This window comes from Trypanosoma equiperdum (genome assembly GCF_001457755.1).
Source record: "Trypanosoma equiperdum strain OVI genome assembly, contig: ctg_210, whole genome shotgun sequence".
NCBI classification, from domain to species: domain Eukaryota; phylum Euglenozoa; class Kinetoplastea; order Trypanosomatida; family Trypanosomatidae; genus Trypanosoma; species Trypanosoma equiperdum.
Window position 1 is genome coordinate 14,705 of NW_027124100.1, and position 19,354 is coordinate 34,058.

The following is a 19,354-nucleotide window of genomic DNA, read 5'->3' on the forward strand; positions in this document are numbered from 1 at the left end:
GTGTTTGTGTGCGTAATTTTATGCAGGGAGAGGCCGAACAGGTTTGAATAAATATGAGAGAGAGAAATGGGGGTTAGGGTTCGGTTAGTTAAGTGTTTATGCGCGTCGGTATGAGCTTCAGGGAAAGTTAGTTGGGAAACCTAATGCTTTTTTTTTCTTTTTCCGTTTTTGTAACGATTAAAAGATAAAAGAGAGAAGAAAAGAAGAAAGTTTTTGGTGTGTGTGTGTGTGTGTGTGTGTGTGTGTGTGTTTATGCCTGCTTTGCCCTCCTTTTCCCCTTCTTTAAATTCTTAATGGGGTGGTCCTGAAGTAGTTTGATATATATATATATATATATATACAAGTGTGTACGTTTCTGTGTGGCCGCACTTTTAACTGAACTTGCGGGCTTGCGTGAGTTCCACTTCAATTTTACAGAAGTTAAAATGCAGCATTTCTAAAGGATACAGAAACGAAAAGAAATGCAAAAAAAGGAAATAATAATAATAATAATAACAGTGATGGAGCAAAGTGACAAATAGATTAAGAATGGAGTGATCGGATTCGCCTGTTCTTTCTATTATTGTTGTTATTACTAATATGAATATAAAGAAACAAAAAAAAGATGAGGTATTGTCCACCTATTGTGACTGTGTGCTGGTGTTAGGGAGGAGGCAGATGAAAGAAAGAAGATGTGTGTGTGTGTGGGGGGGAGGGGGAAATTAGAAAAAAAAAGCAACAAAGTTATCAAAAAAAAAGTCCGAACAAATAGACAGAGGTTGTGATGGTGACGGTAAGGTGGCAAATGCTGTGAAATTTCTTTTTTTTTATCTTTCTTCCCTTTTGGGTCTTGTTTCTATATGCTTTCCCTCCTTCTGTTGTCGTTCACTTCTATTTGTTTTGATGGGTTTATCTATATGTCTGTTCGTCATTCTTCCGTTTCTTTCTTTCCTTTCTTTCCTTCCCTTTCTTCTCTTTTTTGCTTTTACCTTTATTTTTCCTTCGCACTCACTGACTTTTCTTTTCCCCTCAATTTACATTTTTTTCTCTCCGTCTTTCTCAGTCGTTCTCACTCCTATTGTTTGTGTTTGCATCCCATTGATGCATCGACCGAAGGGGACCGAGAAGGGAGAGGTGACGGAAAAGAAAAATAAGGGGATAAGAGGTAAAGTGACCAGATAATAAACACATAAATAAAAAAAGGCAAAGAGTGCCAAATATATGAGTGAGTATATTTCACTTATGTGATCAGGCATTTTTGTTTCTATTTTTCCCTTTTTATTTTAACGCGTGTGTACAGGTATGTGTAGGTGTAGGTTTGTGGAGCTGGAGGCGTGCGGGTGGGAGGGCGGAAGGGTGTCCAATTTTTATTTTCGATGAAACCAAAGTGGAATCGTGTCTGCACGAATATACAGACATAAATATAAATATATATCTATAAATATTTATGTATATATTTGTGTGTATATGTTTGTATTTGTCCGAGGGGAGGAGGGAAGTGAGGGGGATGGAGCGAAGATTTTGGAACGGATTCGATGAAGTGTCATATGGTGTGTATCACATTGAAGGAAAAGAAAGGCGAAACCTTGCGATCCTTTTGCCGACTTCGGATTTCTCCATAAATGTGGCATACACACACACACACACACACACACTCATACTCACGCATATATATTATACATTATTTATGCGTGTCAAATGGGATATTTATGCTGGAGTGATCCATGAATGGTTTGAATAAAGATGGTTATGTGGGGGTATCAAGGTTAGTGCCAGAAGGACAGGGAGATTAGAAGAGGGAGAGGAGGAGCGAAATAACCTGTAGGATATAATTGCATACGTTGGAGTGGTTATTATCCCCTCTTTTTTCTTCATACTTGGTGATGGCGACTAGTTTCTCTTTTCAGTTCTCTGGTGTCCGTAATCCGTGCACGGAATTGCTCCTTTTTCTTATTTCCATTCTTTTTTGTTAGTCACTCAATCTATTTTTTTTTATTATTTTCCAGGGCTCCTTTTTTTAAAAAAAAAATCTACCTCCTCCCCACTCTGCTGGCTACCGTAACATAGAGTTTTGTGGACGATATCCCCTCCTTTTTATCTTTGCTGAGTATTGTGGCACCTGTAACTTCTGGTTTACACCGTTTTGATTTTGAACCATCACGTAATTTATTTATCCATCTCATCTTTTCTTTTTGAATTTTCTTTTACTGAAATCCATAATATAAAGGAAGAAAGCAACTGTTCTCTCGAAAAGAAGGGGGTAAATAAGGGGAATGGACGTGTTTTCAAGACATGGGAACCGTCGCCGACCTCGAGAGGACGAGATGGAGGAAAATGATTACACTTTTGACCGACAGCGAGACCGCAAGGAGAGGCGCCGTAATGAGCGCCGTGCAAAGAAGGAGATGCGCATTGAGGCGCACGAACGTTGGGTGGAGCAGTGTCGATTGGCCAGGGAACAGAAGAAAAAACGCAGCGTGCGCGTAAAAAATGGTAGCGAAAATCAAGCGGCTACCAGAAACTTTTCAAATCGGCCTCTAAGAGAGAGGAAAGTCAACCGTAATGCCAAAAGGGAAACCTCTTTCAACGACGCAAAGGAGAAATCAACTTCATCACAAAAGTTAACCATGGAAAGTAAACGTGAAGCAAAGCAGCGGGATGGAAAGTCTGTGGTGGATCTGGCGAAAGCGTGTGCCACAACACCAGATAGCACTCAGGGGAAATATATTCCTCCCTCGTTGCGGCAAAAGATGATAGTGCAGAAACCAACCAACGCTGTGAATGAGGCCGCACGGCGTATTATTAACAAACTTACAGTGCAGAATGTGGCTGACATGACACGTGAAACATCTGAGCTGTTTGGAGGTGGAGTTGAGGGGGCGACGCGAGCATCAGTAATAAGTAGTTTGGCAGAAAATATGAATCGCATATGCTTACTTGACTCTGGACCTCTCACACCTCTCGCTAGTTTACCCTTCGCTGGGTTAATTCGTGGACTGCAACTGCTGCACGGCAACATTGTTGGTGCTGAAGTGATCGAATGCTTGGCTATTGCTCTCCAACAACAGCTTATGGACAACAATGAGGCAGCCGCTTGTAACGGTGCCATGCTTTTAGCACATCTTTATTTGCTTAACGCTGTGGATTGCGTTTTGGCATCCACTTTCTTACGCAGCGTATTGCAGATGGGGGGTGGTGGTTCCTTGTGTGCTGCTGCAGCGGGTCTGACATTTCTCCGTGCATGCGGCGAAAAATTGTTGAAGGAGGCTCCAGTCGAAATGGAGAGAGCATTAAATGAGGGAGCACCAAGCAGGGAAATCTCACAAAATGCTACTAGTCGTTATTCAGCACTTCTTAGCCTCATCAAGGAGATTGTGGCGGGGCGCACGCGGAATGCACGACGAAGCGTTGACGAAGAAAAGGTTCCTCTTGACTCTCTCCTCAGCGATATTAGCACTTTGCTTTCCGGGGGAGGGAAGACGAGCTTATCATCATCAGGTAACAAGCGCGCACTGCTTCGTGTTATGAGCACAACAAGTGTGCTGACGGGCCTTTCATGGGCCCGCTTGATACAACAGGATAAACCCCATCGTTGGTATGTCCCTGAAACATGGACTGACACTGTCGGCGATGGGGACGAAACAAACGATGAGCATGCTGATGACGATAAAGGAGGTGCATCTTCTGCTTCTGGTGACATCGATGAACGCTCAGATGGAGACGAAGGAACGGTGGAAAAAATGGAGCAAATTCGACTCTTGCGACAGCAGGAGAAGGCGATTTCAGGCCAGCGTCTCAACACTGAGAACAAGCGGGAAGTGTTCAAGTGCGTAGTAAATGCATCTGATGACTTGGAGGCATTTACGTTGCTCATGCACCGTGATCCCTCATTCAGTCGGTTGCACGATACCTTCGCCGTCCTCTTACAGTGTTGCTACCAAGAAAATCTCTACAATCCTTACTATACGCAGGTAGTTCAGCGTTTCTGCAGTGCCAAGCCGTCATGCAAGAACACGCTTCAGTTTGCAATATGGGATATGTTCAAAACAATACGAGTGGAAGCGGTCGACGTTACAGGTTATCTCAACCTTGCGTGTTTGATTGCACAACTCATGCAGGAGGGTGTGTATACTCTTGCAGTGCTGCGAGGATTAGACCTCGAGAACACAAATCGTACGATTGGGCTCTTTACCCGCATACTACTTCTCCGTCTCATTCTTCAGCTTCCTCCTTCAAGCCTGACTGAAGTATTTTTTGGTGGTAACGGTGTTTACGCACATGATGTGAAGATTGACACCAGTACTCTGCGGGAAAACTTAAAGAAGGTTTTTGAGCGGTATTTTGTTAAGGAAGAGGATGCAGGTAAGTGGATTCCACACTTCTACGATGTGGCCGCCGTTGGGACACCTTTTGATGTACACAAGCAGATGGGCGCTGTTGCTGCCAATGCTAGCGGAATGGAGTCGGTGGATGAGGAGGCGCAGCTCCAGTCATTTGTGCGGAGGATACGTGTGGTGTACAAAGCTTTGAAGGGTGGCATTTCGTGATGTCTCTCTGCTATTTTCTTAAAGTTGTCGCTTAAATAATTTGGTATGCTCTCGCCATTCGTTAAAATGAGCGGGTACACGAACATATAGGTGTGTGTGTGTGTGCATACGAGTTCTTAATAAGGGAATAACTGCCCGTACTTGATCTAACCGATCATGGGGCGATAGGTGTCGGCACTGCCTTAATATCACTTCGCCCCCTTATGTGCATCTGTTCACGTTCCTTTTTACCAACAACATCTATCTCTGTTTTATTCCCGTATCTCGCAGCGACATTAGACACCACGGTGAGGGGAATCCATAAGCAGAGGAAATAGTTATGGGTGAAACAGTGAGAAGGTGTTGCCCACACAGCGCCTCTGCGGAACTCACAGGTCATTTGATATCGAGTAGTGGTGATATTTTCATCAGCTCGACCATTACACTGGACTTCACCAACGCAGTTTCTAGGGAGGTAGCTAATGCTTCAAAGGAACTGGCTACACCTCCTGTTGTTATGCGACGTGTGGCAGAGGGTCACCCCATGCTACTCCTTACATTATCTCCCCTTCACAGAATCCGCCAGGCTCGTGTATTGATTTCAAAGGTGTGTGAAGGGAGTGATACACCTTGTGCAAACGCTACATGTGATAGTGACATAGTGAGCGAGTGGCATGAATTGCAACTAAACGAGCAAACACTATACGCTACAGATCGAGTCAGTGCTGAGAGCAAACACCATGTCGCGCAACCTTCTTGGACACCACTTTCTACAGAAGAATACCCCATGGGAGGTGAATTGGAACTCGATATTGGTGGTGATAGCGACGATACTGTTGAGCCTGAGTGTGACGATAAGTTTGAAAAATTGTTTATTCTTGAGTTGGTTCATAGCGCAGTGTCTGGAATGAGCGCAGAAGATTCATCTACATTTTGCGTTTTGAAGTTGTGCGTGGATATTGTCGTGGAATCTCTTGAGCGTCTGCAGAATGTTTCTTACCCGCGGTTCACAGTTACGTCGAAACCTACTGTAGGGCAACGTATTGCAAATGCCTGTTTTGCCGAAAGAGGTGACGGTACGCAAGATGAGAGCGACGACAACTACATTTTGCTGGTTGGCCAACACCAGTACGAGTATTACATTTGCCCGAGGATAGAATACGCGAATGGGCATGATACTGGCTCGGGTTTTGCTGCGGTCGATGTGAATGTAGTGAGTATTAGTCCTTTGCAGGAAGGCGACGACAGCGGTTGGGAAGTAGTATTGCTTTCCCCCTTACCTTCGCAGCCAGCAGACCTTCTTTGTGCTTTTGTGCGGTCGGTGGGAGAAGATACCGCTCAACCTTCTGTGGAGGTTTATAATGGGGCAAAGTGGCTGGTACAACAATACCCCGCTTACACCCATATGAAGGCTGAAGAAGATGCGGGTCATCTTAGCGAGTCTTTGGCTTCTAGCATATATTTCTTTCACTGTGATCATGCAATATACCAAAACCTGATGGGACTGTTACAGATTGCTGACTTTGCGTGGACAGCGGCGGTTAATCGGGCAACCGCGTCCACTTCCAACACATGGGTAATAGCCCGCAGCGACGGTAAGAATGCGCTTCTTAGCTTACGTAGAGGATTTCTTTGTACGCGGCATGCTGTGTTGCTCTCAGATGAGACACTGTACGGAACTGTTGGGGGAAACCCCGCTGTGTCCCCGGCCGTTGCGCTACGTGGTAAAACTGCTGTGATCAGTGCCGCCTTGGAACTCAAATGGAACGCCACTCACAAGGACAATGCTAGTTTCCCTGAATTGCTCAGGGCTAATAAAGAAACATCTTTTCTTTCTGTGGGTTCTGCGCTTCTACGTACCTGGTCGATGTGCTTGCTTTCTGATGTGCCCGGATGGACTGAATTCCTTCATCAAGAGCGACAGATAGCCCTATACAGCTTGTGTGTGATGCCCTTACCACCTAACTCGTGGTGCTTACCACAACAATATGTGCGAGAGGTGTACGTGTCGCTACTGCTGTTGTCATCAGCATTTGTGGTAACTGTCCTTCGTCAGAACCTCTGCGGCCCCTGGGAACTGCTTCGGAAGGGCGTATCGTCGTCGTTTATGCGCAGTATTGGTGTGACTGATATTTTACCGACTACCGGAATGCATCTTGATCTCGTGCGACTTCTCATACTTCGTGACGGTTGGGAAAAATGTCGTTTGTTTGATGCAACGTCTTTATCTTCTGTTTGTTTCGTAGGTACTCTCAGTTATGAGGAAAAGCTGCGGCAGGGGAAGTCAACAAAAGATGAGGGCAGCTCCTACCACGATATACATCTACATATAACAGTTCCACCCACAAAAAGGGATGTACAAGTTTCACACATCCTCGACCAGCAGCTAGCAGAGGATGCAATGTGGCTCGTTGATTTGCCATTCACTGTTCTCTACTTCGTGGCGGAGTATAGGGCACAGACTTATTCAACACCTAGCGGTTTCAATGCCGAAGCGCCATCATCACGTTGTCGAGTAGCGCATATGTTGCCCTGCTACTGGCGCGTGTCGGCGCTTGATTGGGCCCGGGGACTATCTCAACACGCATCCTTCACTTTACTAAGACCTTCGGGAGATGATGGAGTTGGTACGACAGAGGGGAGCATCTCTGCGGAGGGCTGTGGAGACAAGGAGGGTAATAGCGAAGGGCAAGATGGGGTTCCTCCTCTACTAATCCCGTTTTTAGTTCTGAATCCCAAGGTTGTACCGCAAGCGCTGTTTCTTCATGTGGACCACAGTCAGTTCTTTACAGATCTCTCTGAAAAGACTGGGTTTATTATGCGACAGTCCGTCTTGCAGAACATAATGGAGGAGTCAGTGCGTGAGGGAGAGGAGGATGCTGGGGAAGTCGATATGGTTTTTACTCCTTTACTTAATCAACTGCTGCTAAGTATTCTGGACGCTACGCCGTCTCATTCCCCCGTTGCTACAGCGGAGCTTCTACCAATTCAGCTGTTTGAGGAATCACTTGAAGCGGTAAGCGGGGGAGCCGAGGCGGTTTGGGGAAGGGTGTACGCTGACACTCGCGTGCGTCTTATGCGCCGCGTAGGGTATCACAGAAAAGACGGCGTGAACAGCCACTCATTAAAACGTTCGAGGGATAACGGCACTGCAGGTTACGGTGGCGGCTGCCACGAGTCTTTGCGGCTGCTGGGGAATATTCAAACTCATATCCAAACCATAGCCAAGTATCAATCCACCCTGCTGCAGTTGCAGTTAAGGTCGCAGAGGAGGAGGCCTTTAGTTCTCAGATTGTATAGGGAGCGTACAGGCAGCTCTGTGGGTGTGCAACCTAAAGGAAAGGAGCAGCATGAAAGCAACATACCACGCAGCGTTAGCGATTTGGCGCAGCTCGTTTCTCGTGTTATGTGCGCAAGCACAACACGTTTAGAAGAGGGGGAATCAACAACGGCGAGACGAGCTGTGGACTCCCTTTTATTCCCCTTGTGGTTGTTGCTTCTGGATCTCCGAGAGTGTGGTGTAACGACATGTGGTGGGCAAGTCGGAACTGAAGTCGTACGGAGGATCTGTGAGGTTTCTTTTAAAGGTCTCACAACAAACGGTGTTGTTTTACCTGTTGATACTTTTCTGCTGGAGGCGTACCAGTTTCTCATGCAGGATGCCTAGTTGTGGCACGATGCTGTGCGTAGCGGCGCTGTGGTTGGGCTGCAAGCCGGTTGGTGGATCCTATCACTATCCCCTAAGAGGCTGTTTTTATCCGTTATATCTTACGATACCATGCTGTACCCTGTTTGTTCCTTTTATATTTTACACGGTCTCAATTATATACATTGTTCGGCGCGTACCCAGTTTTGAGTTCTGTAATAGCATTTTAGAAAAAAAAATTCACGTGCACACAAACTATCACGTTTATTTTTATAGTTAAAGAATGCCAAACGAAACCGCGGGTAAGCCTCCTAAGGTTTTCCAAACTAATGGAAAATTACCACGTGGCAGTGACCCCACATGTGATGATGTGGAGTTCACCCATGAAGGCGAGGTGGTAGTGACTTCTTCCGACGGGAAGAAGTTTCGCCGTAGTGTTTGTGTCTTCATCATGAACGAAAACGGCCATTTCCTGGGATGTCGGCGGTACGATGATCGCAGCACAATACAGTGTGTTCAAGGTGGTGCGAAGAGGGGTGAAACGGTTCAACAAACTGCGGCTCGTGAAGTAATGGAAGAGATCGGGGTGCACTGCGACCAACTTCAGTTCATTAGTGAGATCACCTACTCGAAACCTGAGTGTGGCGAACCCCAGAACTGTGACGGACCACGTTCTGCCTTTCGCTACAAATCTAAATCATGGAGACGTATCGGAATTGTGGGTCAGGAACTGTATCCCCTTCTCTATAGTATGCAGTCGTCTGTCATAAACCATTTGAACTTCCATTCCGTTCCGGGCACCAGACGGGAATTCATCGGGGCAGAGTGGGTTCCACTTCATGTTTTGCGCAATAAATGCTCAAAGTCGAAGCAGGTGGCGGTATCCAATATGTGTGACGCTGTCGAAGAAATTTTGTGGGGGCAATCACGATCTCCACGCCGTGATTCACACTCTGCTGATGCCGGCAGGTTGAATGAGTTGAAGAAGGACATTGGAAGCAGCTCACAGCACGAACTTGGGGACACGATGAATGACATGGTAAATAGTTGTCAGCGGAAACGACGGCGTAAGAGAAAAGGGAAGAGTGGGAATAAGAATCAATTGTTACATGAGGAGGGAGGTTCCCTTCAGATGAATTTACTTGGAAACCCCACCTCCTGCGAGTGAGACGGGTGGGGGTTTTCGTAAAGAAAAACGACACCTCGTATAGCTCTCACAGTGGCATTGTCACATCGCATAAAAATAATGTTTAATATCCTCTTTGCATTTGGCTCCTCGCAGTGTACATCACTAATTATTCCTTTTCCTGTTACTACTTGTTACCACGTCTTACCATTTTGTTAGTGCCCATGTGTCGTGCACACGTTGGCGCTTTTCCTTTCGTTTTTTTTAAACCTCCTCACTTACTTCCTGAATAGTGCTGGTGATTTGTATTCACCAACCCTTAAGGTGCCATTGCCATACTTGAGGTCCTGAAGAGGTGTGCGCAGGGAACTTGGCGGGTAAATGTACCGCACTCTCACACCGTCATGCAAAAAATTCAGCGGGTTTTACACGACTTTCCCCCGTCGATGTAACACCACTATTTTGATTCCCTTCCGAATCTTCTCCATATTACTGTACCTCACGGCACTCATTTGCGTGGCTGGATCAAGTGATGATTTTGTATTGATTGAGTCTCGGGATAATGAGGTATCTGGCGGTGGTGATCGTGTGGACCTTCGCCGATCTGTAAATGTTTATTTAGTTGTTAGCTTCATGTTGCTTTTCGTCACCTGCTGGGGTATTTTTACGGGACGTACGCTGCGAAGTGGTACCGTGAACTTTATGCACTGCTGCTCCCACACAACAGCTGCAATAGCTTTGATAGTGATATGGTGTCTGAAGTTACATTTACATCGAATGTGGCATGTATTTTACGCCTTCGGTGCCATTCCTACCGCAATGGAAGTGTGTGCGCTGTGTGCGTCGTATTATCGTGGTTTGGATAGTTATTTGTGAAAATTTGGTTTTGTGCTTTATTGCTGCAGTTGTTGTTTTGGTTAGTGCCTTGTTCTTCGACATCCTTGTCTGTTTTACCCAATTATTTTTGATTGGCGTGTGAGTTTTACAATAGTTTGTTGCCAATTCAAATTGTGTTTCTCCCCCATTTTTTTGTACTCACGCATATAAGCTAGGTAGATGATATTATAAATTTATCTTTCGTTGTGCAGTGTTAGACGCAGGTTTATATGGTGCATCTAGATATATGGAGACTAAAGATATCGTCCTGGTATCTATTTCTTTTTTGTGTGTGTGTGTGTTGCCTTGTTGAGGGGGAGTGGAAAAATATTATCGGAAAGTAAATAACGTCACTGCAGGAGACTTTCGAGTGAGGGAAGAGAGATGGGGATGAAGAGTGTCTTCACCTTTCCTCCTTCCTCCAGGAGTGTGTTATTTTGCATCCGGTTGTGTAAATTAGTGAAAAGGCTGCGTATTGGTTTCTAGTTCTTTTTTTAAATTCGCATTGTGTTCCGCTTCCCGTTACTGCGATCACTTGTGAGCGTTTGTTTTCGTTCCCCTCGAATTAAATATCATAGGTAATTGCATATTCTCGTATAAAAGATAGGGGTTTATATTCCTTACCCTATTCAACTCTCCCTCTTATTGTGGCTCGCTGATGAATTAATTTTTCTGAGTGTTTTCTTAGAGTTCCGTAACGGGCATGATAAGCACACAAATTATGAACCCTTTAACTCTGAGAGCCACATCGATTACCCCTCCTTTTTTTTTCATATTACTGGTTGGATAATAAAACAAAATGTGACAACGAAACACAGAAATCGTGATCCCTATTGATACACGTTTTTCAGCTGCGGATTATCAAAACTGTGTGAGATGAAGTATAAAAATTATCTACTACATTTGCGTACGATGTTAACACCGAGCTGTGAGGAAATTGTTTCCACGGCGAGTTTTTTTTTCCAATTTATTTGTGTATACTGCAAGTAACCTTCTGCTTTTTTATTCTCCTTCTCCTCTTATTATCTGTGTTTTAACACTTCTTTATCGCTATTTTGCGTCTACTTTGGTTTTTTTTCTTTTCCACACGCATGTTTGAATAAATAACACATTCACCAGACCCGAATTACAAGGAAGAAGAAAATTTGACATAACACACGTCGTCGATGAGGCAAAGATAACAACAACAAAAAAAAAAGGTAAAAACATGTGCGATAAAGTTGACAAGAGAACGCGCGTAGACCATCAAGAGCTGCGTTTAGCACTAATTCCTGCAGTCGCTTTATTATTAAGTAACTGTGGTGCGAAGGGGAAACCCAAATGGTAAAAAGGGGAGGAAATGTTGATGAGAGGAACTTGTAAGTTTGATTCTTTCCTGAGGTAGTGTGTATTACGAAAATTAACTTGTGAGAAAGCATTCAAATGTTGTTTTGAAGGTCGACAGCACCGATATTAAGTAAGTTGAATTGTGAGTGTTTATGTTCCACTTATTCAAATTCGGGCATTCACAAAGTGCTGATGAGATTAATAATGGGGTGCACTTTCTTTTTTTCTTTTCCTTTTAATTTTCTTTCTCTCTCCTCTATTTCCTAAAAGGTTAGCTGTAGGGAAAGAAATATTGTGCTTTTCTTTACCAGGTGAAAGTGTGTAGCCACCGCAGGCCTTGCCATGTCGAAAACAATTTGCAAATGTTGTGTGGTGTGGAAACCCAGCGAGTTTTTAGAAGCCGCTGCCAGGCGTTGTATGAAACCTCAAGATGTAGCATCGGATCAAAAAAAGCTGTTCTGTGCAATGCGCAGCGTTGCCGATGGAATTGGTTATGCAGGGAGTGCTGAAGCTGCTGCGGATTTAGGAAGCATCAAATCATGTGATAATGATCCGCAACTTTGGATGTGTCTTCGCTGTGGGTTATATTGCTGTGGAGTGCACCGAAAGTCGCATTATGACAACTCGAGAATGTCTGGTGTTGGCACAGACGATAAAATAAATGGGGGCCACCGTATCTTTTTTGCCGTGAAACCGAGATGGGGGACGGATGTGAACTCACCTGCCGTTGGTGCACCGTTGCCGACAGTTACGATAAACTTGTGTCAAGTCGAATCACCTGAGAGGCGTACCGTAACGATGAATAACTTGAAGGTTTCAAAGGTTTCATTTGAAAAGGTAGGGACGTATGGCATTATATCGTGTGTGGAATGCCATGAAGACCCGATCAAGTTGCCTGTGCGGAACAGCTTACCATGTTTAGGGGTTGACTTGATAACTCTTTGCGAAAATGTAGCGAAGGTGTTACACTGCGTCGAGAGAAACATTTCTTTGGCTCCTGATTACGACGAAGGCTCGTTCGGGGCTCCCCGTGCTCGCGGCGTACTGGATTCAGGAATTGCAACAGACACGAGGCGTCAAAACAGCAACTATGAAACGTATTCTTATGTGGAGACGAATAAGCAGGCCAACTCACGTGCAGCAACCTCTTCTAACAGTCGTTGCGTGAGAGCACGGGCGGGCACACTAGTGGAGGCTTGTATCTCCGGCTTTGAAAATCGGCGCAACACATGTTATTTCAACTCCGTTCTCCAATGTATTCTTCAATGCAATACCTTTATTGATTTTATGATCCGTCAAAAATTCACCGGTTCACACACGTTGGTGCATCATATGTCCGAAATGATAGGGTTTATGAAGAGCGGCCCGTGCGCAGGTGATAGACAAGGTATCGTGGATGGCCTTGCCCGTGCTTTGATGGGCAGTTTATCTGAAATTGTTCCAATGTTTGGTGACGGGGATCAACAGGACAGTCAAGAACTCTTCATTACGCTGATCAATGGTATCGCTGATGAGTTAGATAAGGGTAAAAGTGAAGAAGAAAAGAAAGGGAGTCAACGTGTCCCTTTCGAAGGTATGCTCTGTACTACAGTAACATGCAGAGGGTGTAAAAACCAAGTCAAACGGGATGAAGTGTTCATGGCGCTTTCAATACCCGTTACGAACAGCGTTGAAGATAGCCTTGAAAAACTTTTCGAAAGATCGACACTTAACGGGGATTCTCAGTACGCCTGTGAAGTGTGCTTTAACAAACTATCTCCTGCGGAGCAAACGAAGAAAAACAACGATATTCGTGCGGAGAACGAGGCACGGAAGCTCAGGAAGAAAGCAAATGCGGAAGCAAAGAGTCTCAACTGTCTCTACCAAGACGCAGACGTGGAAACATCAATCGGGAGATTTAATGGATCACTCGCGTTACACTTACTACGGTTCAAGTGCGACGACCGTGGCGTATACAAAGTTCCTGGCGCAGTTTCTTTCCCAAAAAGACTGAACCTTAGTAAGTATATAGTGAGCAGTGCGGCAAGCGGATGTGGGGACACGAAAATGCCGCATACGATCGTCCAAACAAATGTGCACACACATCGTAGTGTTTCCCGACCCAGCAATTCGCTGGTACATGTTTCCGGTGGCGATGGCTGTACGAGTAGCGTGGAGGAGAGTACTGACAACCGACGGAGTCAGTTGGACTTGGAGCTCGTCGGCATAATCTCGCATGTTGGTTCACTTCACGGTGGGCATTATGTTGCTCATGTACGGAGCCATACCAAACCATCCATGTGGTTCTACTGCGACGATGAAGAAATTTATACTGTGGATGAATCAAGTGTGTTTGAACGCGAGCAGGGTGTATATATGCTCTTCTACGACCAGCTTTACCATTAAGTTTTGGATACGGAATAAACAGCGGGGGATAAAGTGTGAAATTGGTAAGTGTCGAAAAGGACAGTAAAGGTCGTAGAGGGGGAGATAAATCGTGCAGTAGCTAATTAATTATGCACTCACAGAGAGAGAAAAGGGATAAACGGCGTCGAAAACATATGTTGAAGTGCTTATACATGTCTGCAAAAAAAGAAGAGAAAATATATCTGTGTACGCAAGGACGGAGATGGGTGCCAGTGGATGCATATGAAAATGGGACTACATCTGTGGATATTTAAAAGAAAATAATAGTGACCTTTGGAGACGAAACTGCCCTGACGCGTTTGTTGGTTGTCCCTTAACCACGAAAGAGAATTGTCACATGACAAATAGCTAGCGGGAAAGAAATCGGTAAACTGCTGTTTGGGCAGTGTTGGGAGAAATCAAATTCAAAGGGACAACATAAATTGTACATATGTGTTGTTACTCGTTTCATGTTCTGCATATCCTCGTTGCATAGGATAACCATACAAAACTTTTAAAAAGGAAAAGGGGATGGCTAGGAGGGACAAAGAACTGGAAGGGGAGAGCAGAAGTGGTATGCCGGGAGAGGGGAACAAACAAAAAAAACAAAAAGAAAATTCAAATAAGTGAATTTACCCGTTCGCACAAGAAGAGAGATAACCGCGAGTCACATCGTGTGTGGAGATTGATGTGGCAATCTCAGATAATGGAAGAAAGTACACTTATAGGAGAGAATAGGGAAATGATCAGTTAATAAAGGGGTTCGAATGAGGGAAAGGGGAGGTTTTGAGAGAAAACACGAAACTTCAACACTCCCTTCGCGTAACACCTGCGGTAAACATTAGGGAATTGTCTTTCGAAGTATACTTATGAGAAACAAGGAAAGACATGGGAAAAGGACCCCTTTCCACAGGCGTTCTTATTTTATTTTATTTTTGTGTGTCGTTGTTCTTGTCATTGCCGTTTTTTTCAGCTTCCTGCACCGGAGTGATGTTGATCGCTTCATCTGCATATTCTCATGTCAGTTTGTTCCCACACTTTCCCTCTCCGTGCATCTTTTCCTGTTACCACGCTCTGCGTTTCACTTCAACCCTTACTTTTTAAATTTTATTTTGGTGGAGCTCATTACCTTGTACTTACAATTACTACTACACATCATCTTCTTAGTCCACTTTCCTTTCCTACTTCAGCACTAGCGACTGTTGTGAAGACTTAAAAGGGAAGAAAACACGAGAAGGGATATAAAGAGGAAAGAAGGAATCCACAAAAGGTTGTGGAAAGAAGTAAATAACAAGCGGGACTGGACGTAAAATAAATAAATAAGATAAAATGAGCGTCACAACAAAGCAGATGGTTAAGCCGACTGTTGTCGTGCACCGTTACTTAAAAGAGAGTCAACGTGTGTGTGTGTGGCTTGTGCACGAAACTAAGATGAAGATCGAGGGCGTTTTGTTGGGTTACGATGAGTTTATGAATGTCGTGTTGGGCGACGCGACGGAGGTGCATCTCAAAACCGGAGAGGTTGTTCAATTAGGGAAGATCCTTCTTCGCAGTGATAATGTGGGTGTCATTCACCCTATTGGCATATAGACTCGCAGATATGTTATATCTTTTCACGCCACTGAAACCAATACACCAATAACCAAAGAGCGCGTGTCGTGAAAGGGGAATCTGGGTGCAACAAGGGATAAAATCTAATGAAAGTGCGACGGAGATTTCATATTGTGGTGGTGACGGTGTTTGGAGATAAGTTTGTTATTTCACTTTCTGATCTCTAATTTGTCTCTTCCCCCGCTCTGCCCTCACATTTTCTCCTTTCCTTCGTTTTGCATCTGTGAGTGCGAAAGGGGATGGGGGCTTGCGAAGTCGCCTTTCTTTTATGATTTCTCTAGTTATGGTGCGGTAACTGAAATAATAATGCAACGAGATGCAAAAATGCTTCAGTCACGCTAATGATTTTTCTGCTGATGAAAAAATTTTTACACTGCGGTGCACCTTTTTTTTAAAAAAAGAAAAGAATCTTTTTCTGTCACCACAAGCTATGAAGGAAGCAAGAGGCGGGTAGAGAAGTACCTTCCTTTAGTTGCGGTGTGGGGTAGATTTGTGAGCGCAACTTTTTACTTGCGTGTTTTTTGTTATGCGGTGTTTATTCGTTTTCGTGTATGGTTTTCTCTATATGCCGCTCCCACTTTGATTGAATTTTTTAATTCTTTTTGTATTCATCCCTCTTGTTTGTGCGCGTGTGGTGCCCTGTTAAGAAAAAAAGACAGATAAGAAGAATATTTTGTTCTGCTCATGCCGGTGGTTGTCACTTCCGAGAATTAAAACAATATATTAATATATTATAGTAATAACAATAATGTTAATAATAAAAATGCATTTCTTCTTTTTCCTTGTTTTCTCTTTGTGCCAGGTATTTAGTTGGTAACATCATGCTCAGTTTATACTTATACGCGCAATATTTTGTTTAATGCATGCATAAGAATGTACTGTGAATCATTGTGCATCTCTTTTTCCATGGTAGAGGCAGTGGGTGGAGTTGAGCCAGCATGCGCCAGAAGCGCAATTCCCTTACATCCACAGAACAGGAAACACAATGTTAAATGGAGCAGTTCGGAAGAGTTCATGCGAGTTCAAGGAAGGCCCAGTTGTGTATTTGACTATGGGTTTAAAATTAAAAAAAAAAGAAATGTGGAAGGGAAAAAATATATGATATGACGGGTTTCTCCTAAATATACGTGCTTGTTCAGCCAATAACGTTTATGTGTACGTGTATGCATTTATGTTTTTTTGTTCTACATTAGCTGTGTGCATTTGTTTCATTCACAATAGTACGGCTTCCCAACTTTCTCCGATTTTTTCAGTTACTTTCACTCGGTTTTTCCTCTTCACTTCTTTTTTTTCCTAATGATTATATATTGTCTATGTTTTCACGTTTGCTAACCACACAGTAGGCTTGTAGTAGGAGGGATTGGGGAAGGTTGAAAATTTACCCACAAAATTGAGAAAGAACAAATACATTTGTGACTTGTCTTCGCCGATTTCCGTTCTGTAACCGGTGTGTTGTTTGGATTATTTTGCGTTTGTGCGCTCCTTCTTGATTTGTTTGGTTGAGTGTTGAACAGCAGTTTAGTGGGAAGGGGCGGGCTGAGCAGTGCAATAACAGCGGCACGAATAAGGAATCATAATACTAATAATTACAATACTGATAACATTAATCACAGTAAACGAGGTGCAGTGATCTGAGATGTCAGTTACCGTTGAAGGTGCTCATGTGGAATGCCTGATATGTGCCTCACCATGTGAAGCGTTGGTGTTGTTTCAGTGCGGCCATTACGTCTGTTATATTTGTGGTCTGCACATTCACTCACTGGATAACGGCGGTTGCCCAATGTGCAGGGAATGCGGACCCGTTCTTGTCACACGCGATATCCCCGGTGGACTTAACCCCGGTCAAGATAAGGTGAGTGCGGAGGTTATCCGTCAGTTGACCGACGAATCGATAGTTGATAGTGTCCTTCAGTGCAAAGTGCATGGTAGGGTGTTAGCGCAAGAGTTGAAAAAGTTATACGAGTTTGTCTGCCCTGTTCCCAAGTGTTGGCGCAGAGGTGAACAGGAACCTTTTTGCGAACAACATCATTTACATGCGCACTTGAAATATGACCATGAAGTAAGCTATTGCCCTATTTGCCTCCAACATCGCTCTGTATTCCTTGCTGAGCAGATGGTTTACTCCCCCGAGGCACTTTGTTTACACATGGTGGGGGAATACGAACACGATCCGGCATCATTTCTTGGTCACCCGCCTTGCCGCTTTTGCAAAGGCATGCATATGTACGATGAGGACCATTTACTAAAACACATGCGGGAAAGACACTTCACGTGTGATATTTGTAACCGTGGAGAATTTCGCTTTACTTATTACGAGAACCGTGGAAAGCTGCTGATGCACTTTAAGCAAGCGCACAAAATATGCGATCATAAGCAGTGCTCCGAACTTGACCCAATGATGCGGGTGTTTGCCTCAGATTTGGACCTCGCTGTGCATAAGCAGCGCGTGCATGGAATTCGCTCGCGCCTTACCATGTCTCCTGGCGCAGGTCCGGATAGTGTCCCAGTAAATCCTGCGGTTCCGGCAACTGGAACTAACGCAAATGCTGTTCACATTATTTTTGACCACATAAATAGGCAAGAAACCTTGACGTTGGTCCCATCTAGGGAAGAGGAAAGTAAAAATCAGAGGCGGTCTTTCGGTGGCAGTGGTAAAAACAAGAAGGGCAGGAAAATTTTTGTTGATATTGCTCCACATAACGTTACAGGGCTTCCTCAACACTTTAGGTCAAAAAATATTCTTGCACCGATTCTATACAGGGGTACGGAGGGGACATCTTCAGATGAACAACGTGAAACATCTGTGAGTGGCCAAGTGACGCAGTTGCTGACAAGAGCATTCGGTGTCACGGAGAGTGAAGAAACGTACAACAACAAAAACAATGTACCGTTAAATCCTGAGGAGCAGAAGCGTAAACTTACCGATGCCATTCAGGAAGAATTGAAAGACCAGCGTCGGATAACGCAGCTTCACTGCTGCACCGCTGACTTCATCGATGGGAAAATGCTCACAACGGAGTATTACAACCAACTTCGGACTCAATTCTTTATAACAGATGAGTCCTTTAAGGCCGTATTTCCACTCCTGGTCGCAACAATGCCGGTAACTGACAAGCGGGATGCGTTGATTCACGTCGATAAGATGCGAAATGCTCCCGAAATGAGGCAGGCTCGTCGGGCCCGAGAAGAGATGAAGAAAGAGGAAACGGAGGAAGAGCAAGTGAATAAGCAGAAAAATATAGGGCGCAACAATCAACAGTGGCCCAACCGTCCTGGCAACAAGAACAATAACAACAATAGGAATAAAAAGGGGCCGCCGAACGTATGGATGGAGAGGGCCAAGCGAGCTGAGGCTGACGCGCAGAATAACAGGTCTCTAGCGGCTAGTAGCGCTGCCGCACTTGTTTCCGGTGTCGGTAATGCAAGTAACAACAACAATAATAATAATAATAACAATAATGATACTTCTATTACTTCTTCTTCTCAAGAGGTCGTTTCTCTCATTGCGGGGTCAACGTGGGGAGCTGCTCGTCAGCAGCGAGGTGGGGCCCCGGGGCGTCAGGCGACTGAAGCGCCCGCTCGACCATCATCAGGAGGTGCCTTCATTAATGCCGAGGATTTTCCGGCACTTCCTACAGTAGCGACCCGCAGGGTTCCCCCAAGTGTGCGAACAAAGCGGAGCAACCAGCTGAATGCGTGGCACTCCCGATCGTAGAGAAGTGCGGTGCAGTTTCCATCGCTTTTCCCTTTTTCTCTTTTTTCCCCCCTTTTACTATCGTGCACATGTTGAGCAACCACGGGTATTTTGGAAAGGGGTTACTGTGGTTTGCAGAGGGCTCGAAAGCCATGCTACTGTTCATTTGTCTTTGGTCCTCTTTT

General features: G+C 44.6%; 6 protein-coding genes and 1 pseudogene across 7 annotated transcripts; all 7 read left to right on the top strand.

Annotated features, from left to right (window-relative positions):
* Positions 1 to 2,252: 2,252 nt before the first annotated feature.
* Positions 2,253 to 4,526, top strand: TEOVI_000064900 (MA3 domain containing protein, putative; the record flags this gene model as incomplete). Its single annotated transcript, XM_067224023.1, has 1 exon — positions 2,253 to 4,526. One exon carries the CDS (start codon positions 2,253 to 2,255, stop codon positions 4,524 to 4,526), a length of 2,274 nt encoding a protein of 757 aa, XP_067080124.1.
* Positions 4,527 to 4,845: 319 nt separating this feature from the next.
* TEOVI_000065000 (uncharacterized protein) lies at positions 4,846 to 8,172 on the top strand (the record flags this gene model as incomplete). Its single annotated transcript, XM_067224024.1, has 1 exon — positions 4,846 to 8,172. The coding sequence occupies one exon, from the start codon at positions 4,846 to 4,848 to the stop codon at positions 8,170 to 8,172; it is 3,327 nt and encodes a 1,108-aa protein (XP_067080125.1).
* Positions 8,173 to 8,434: 262 nt separating this feature from the next.
* TEOVI_000065100 (RNA decapping enzyme) lies at positions 8,435 to 9,319 on the top strand (the record flags this gene model as incomplete). Its single annotated transcript, XM_067224025.1, has 1 exon — positions 8,435 to 9,319. The coding sequence occupies one exon, from the start codon at positions 8,435 to 8,437 to the stop codon at positions 9,317 to 9,319; it is 885 nt and encodes a 294-aa protein (XP_067080126.1).
* A 339-nt stretch (positions 9,320 to 9,658) lies between these two features.
* TEOVI_000065200 (uncharacterized protein) lies at positions 9,659 to 10,153 on the top strand (the record flags this gene model as incomplete). The annotated part of the gene is made up of 1 exon (XM_067224026.1): positions 9,659 to 10,153. The coding sequence occupies one exon, from the start codon at positions 9,659 to 9,661 to the stop codon at positions 10,151 to 10,153; it is 495 nt and encodes a 164-aa protein (XP_067080127.1).
* A 1,791-nt stretch (positions 10,154 to 11,944) lies between these two features.
* TEOVI_000065300 (ubiquitin carboxyl-terminal hydrolase, putative) lies at positions 11,945 to 13,864 on the top strand (the record flags this gene model as incomplete). The annotated part of the gene is made up of 1 exon (XM_067224027.1): positions 11,945 to 13,864. One exon carries the CDS (start codon positions 11,945 to 11,947, stop codon positions 13,862 to 13,864), a length of 1,920 nt encoding a protein of 639 aa, XP_067080128.1.
* A 1,329-nt stretch (positions 13,865 to 15,193) lies between these two features.
* On the top strand, positions 15,194 to 15,454 carry TEOVI_000065400 (small nuclear ribonucleoprotein Sm-E; the record flags this gene model as incomplete). Its single annotated transcript, XM_067224028.1, has 1 exon — positions 15,194 to 15,454. One exon carries the CDS (start codon positions 15,194 to 15,196, stop codon positions 15,452 to 15,454), a length of 261 nt encoding a protein of 86 aa, XP_067080129.1.
* Positions 15,455 to 17,111: 1,657 nt separating this feature from the next.
* Positions 17,112 to 19,354, top strand: TEOVI_000065500:pseudogene (annotated as a pseudogene). The gene is given in 2 exon segments: positions 17,112 to 19,178; positions 19,181 to 19,354. Coding segments are annotated over 2 exon segments (2,241 nt in total).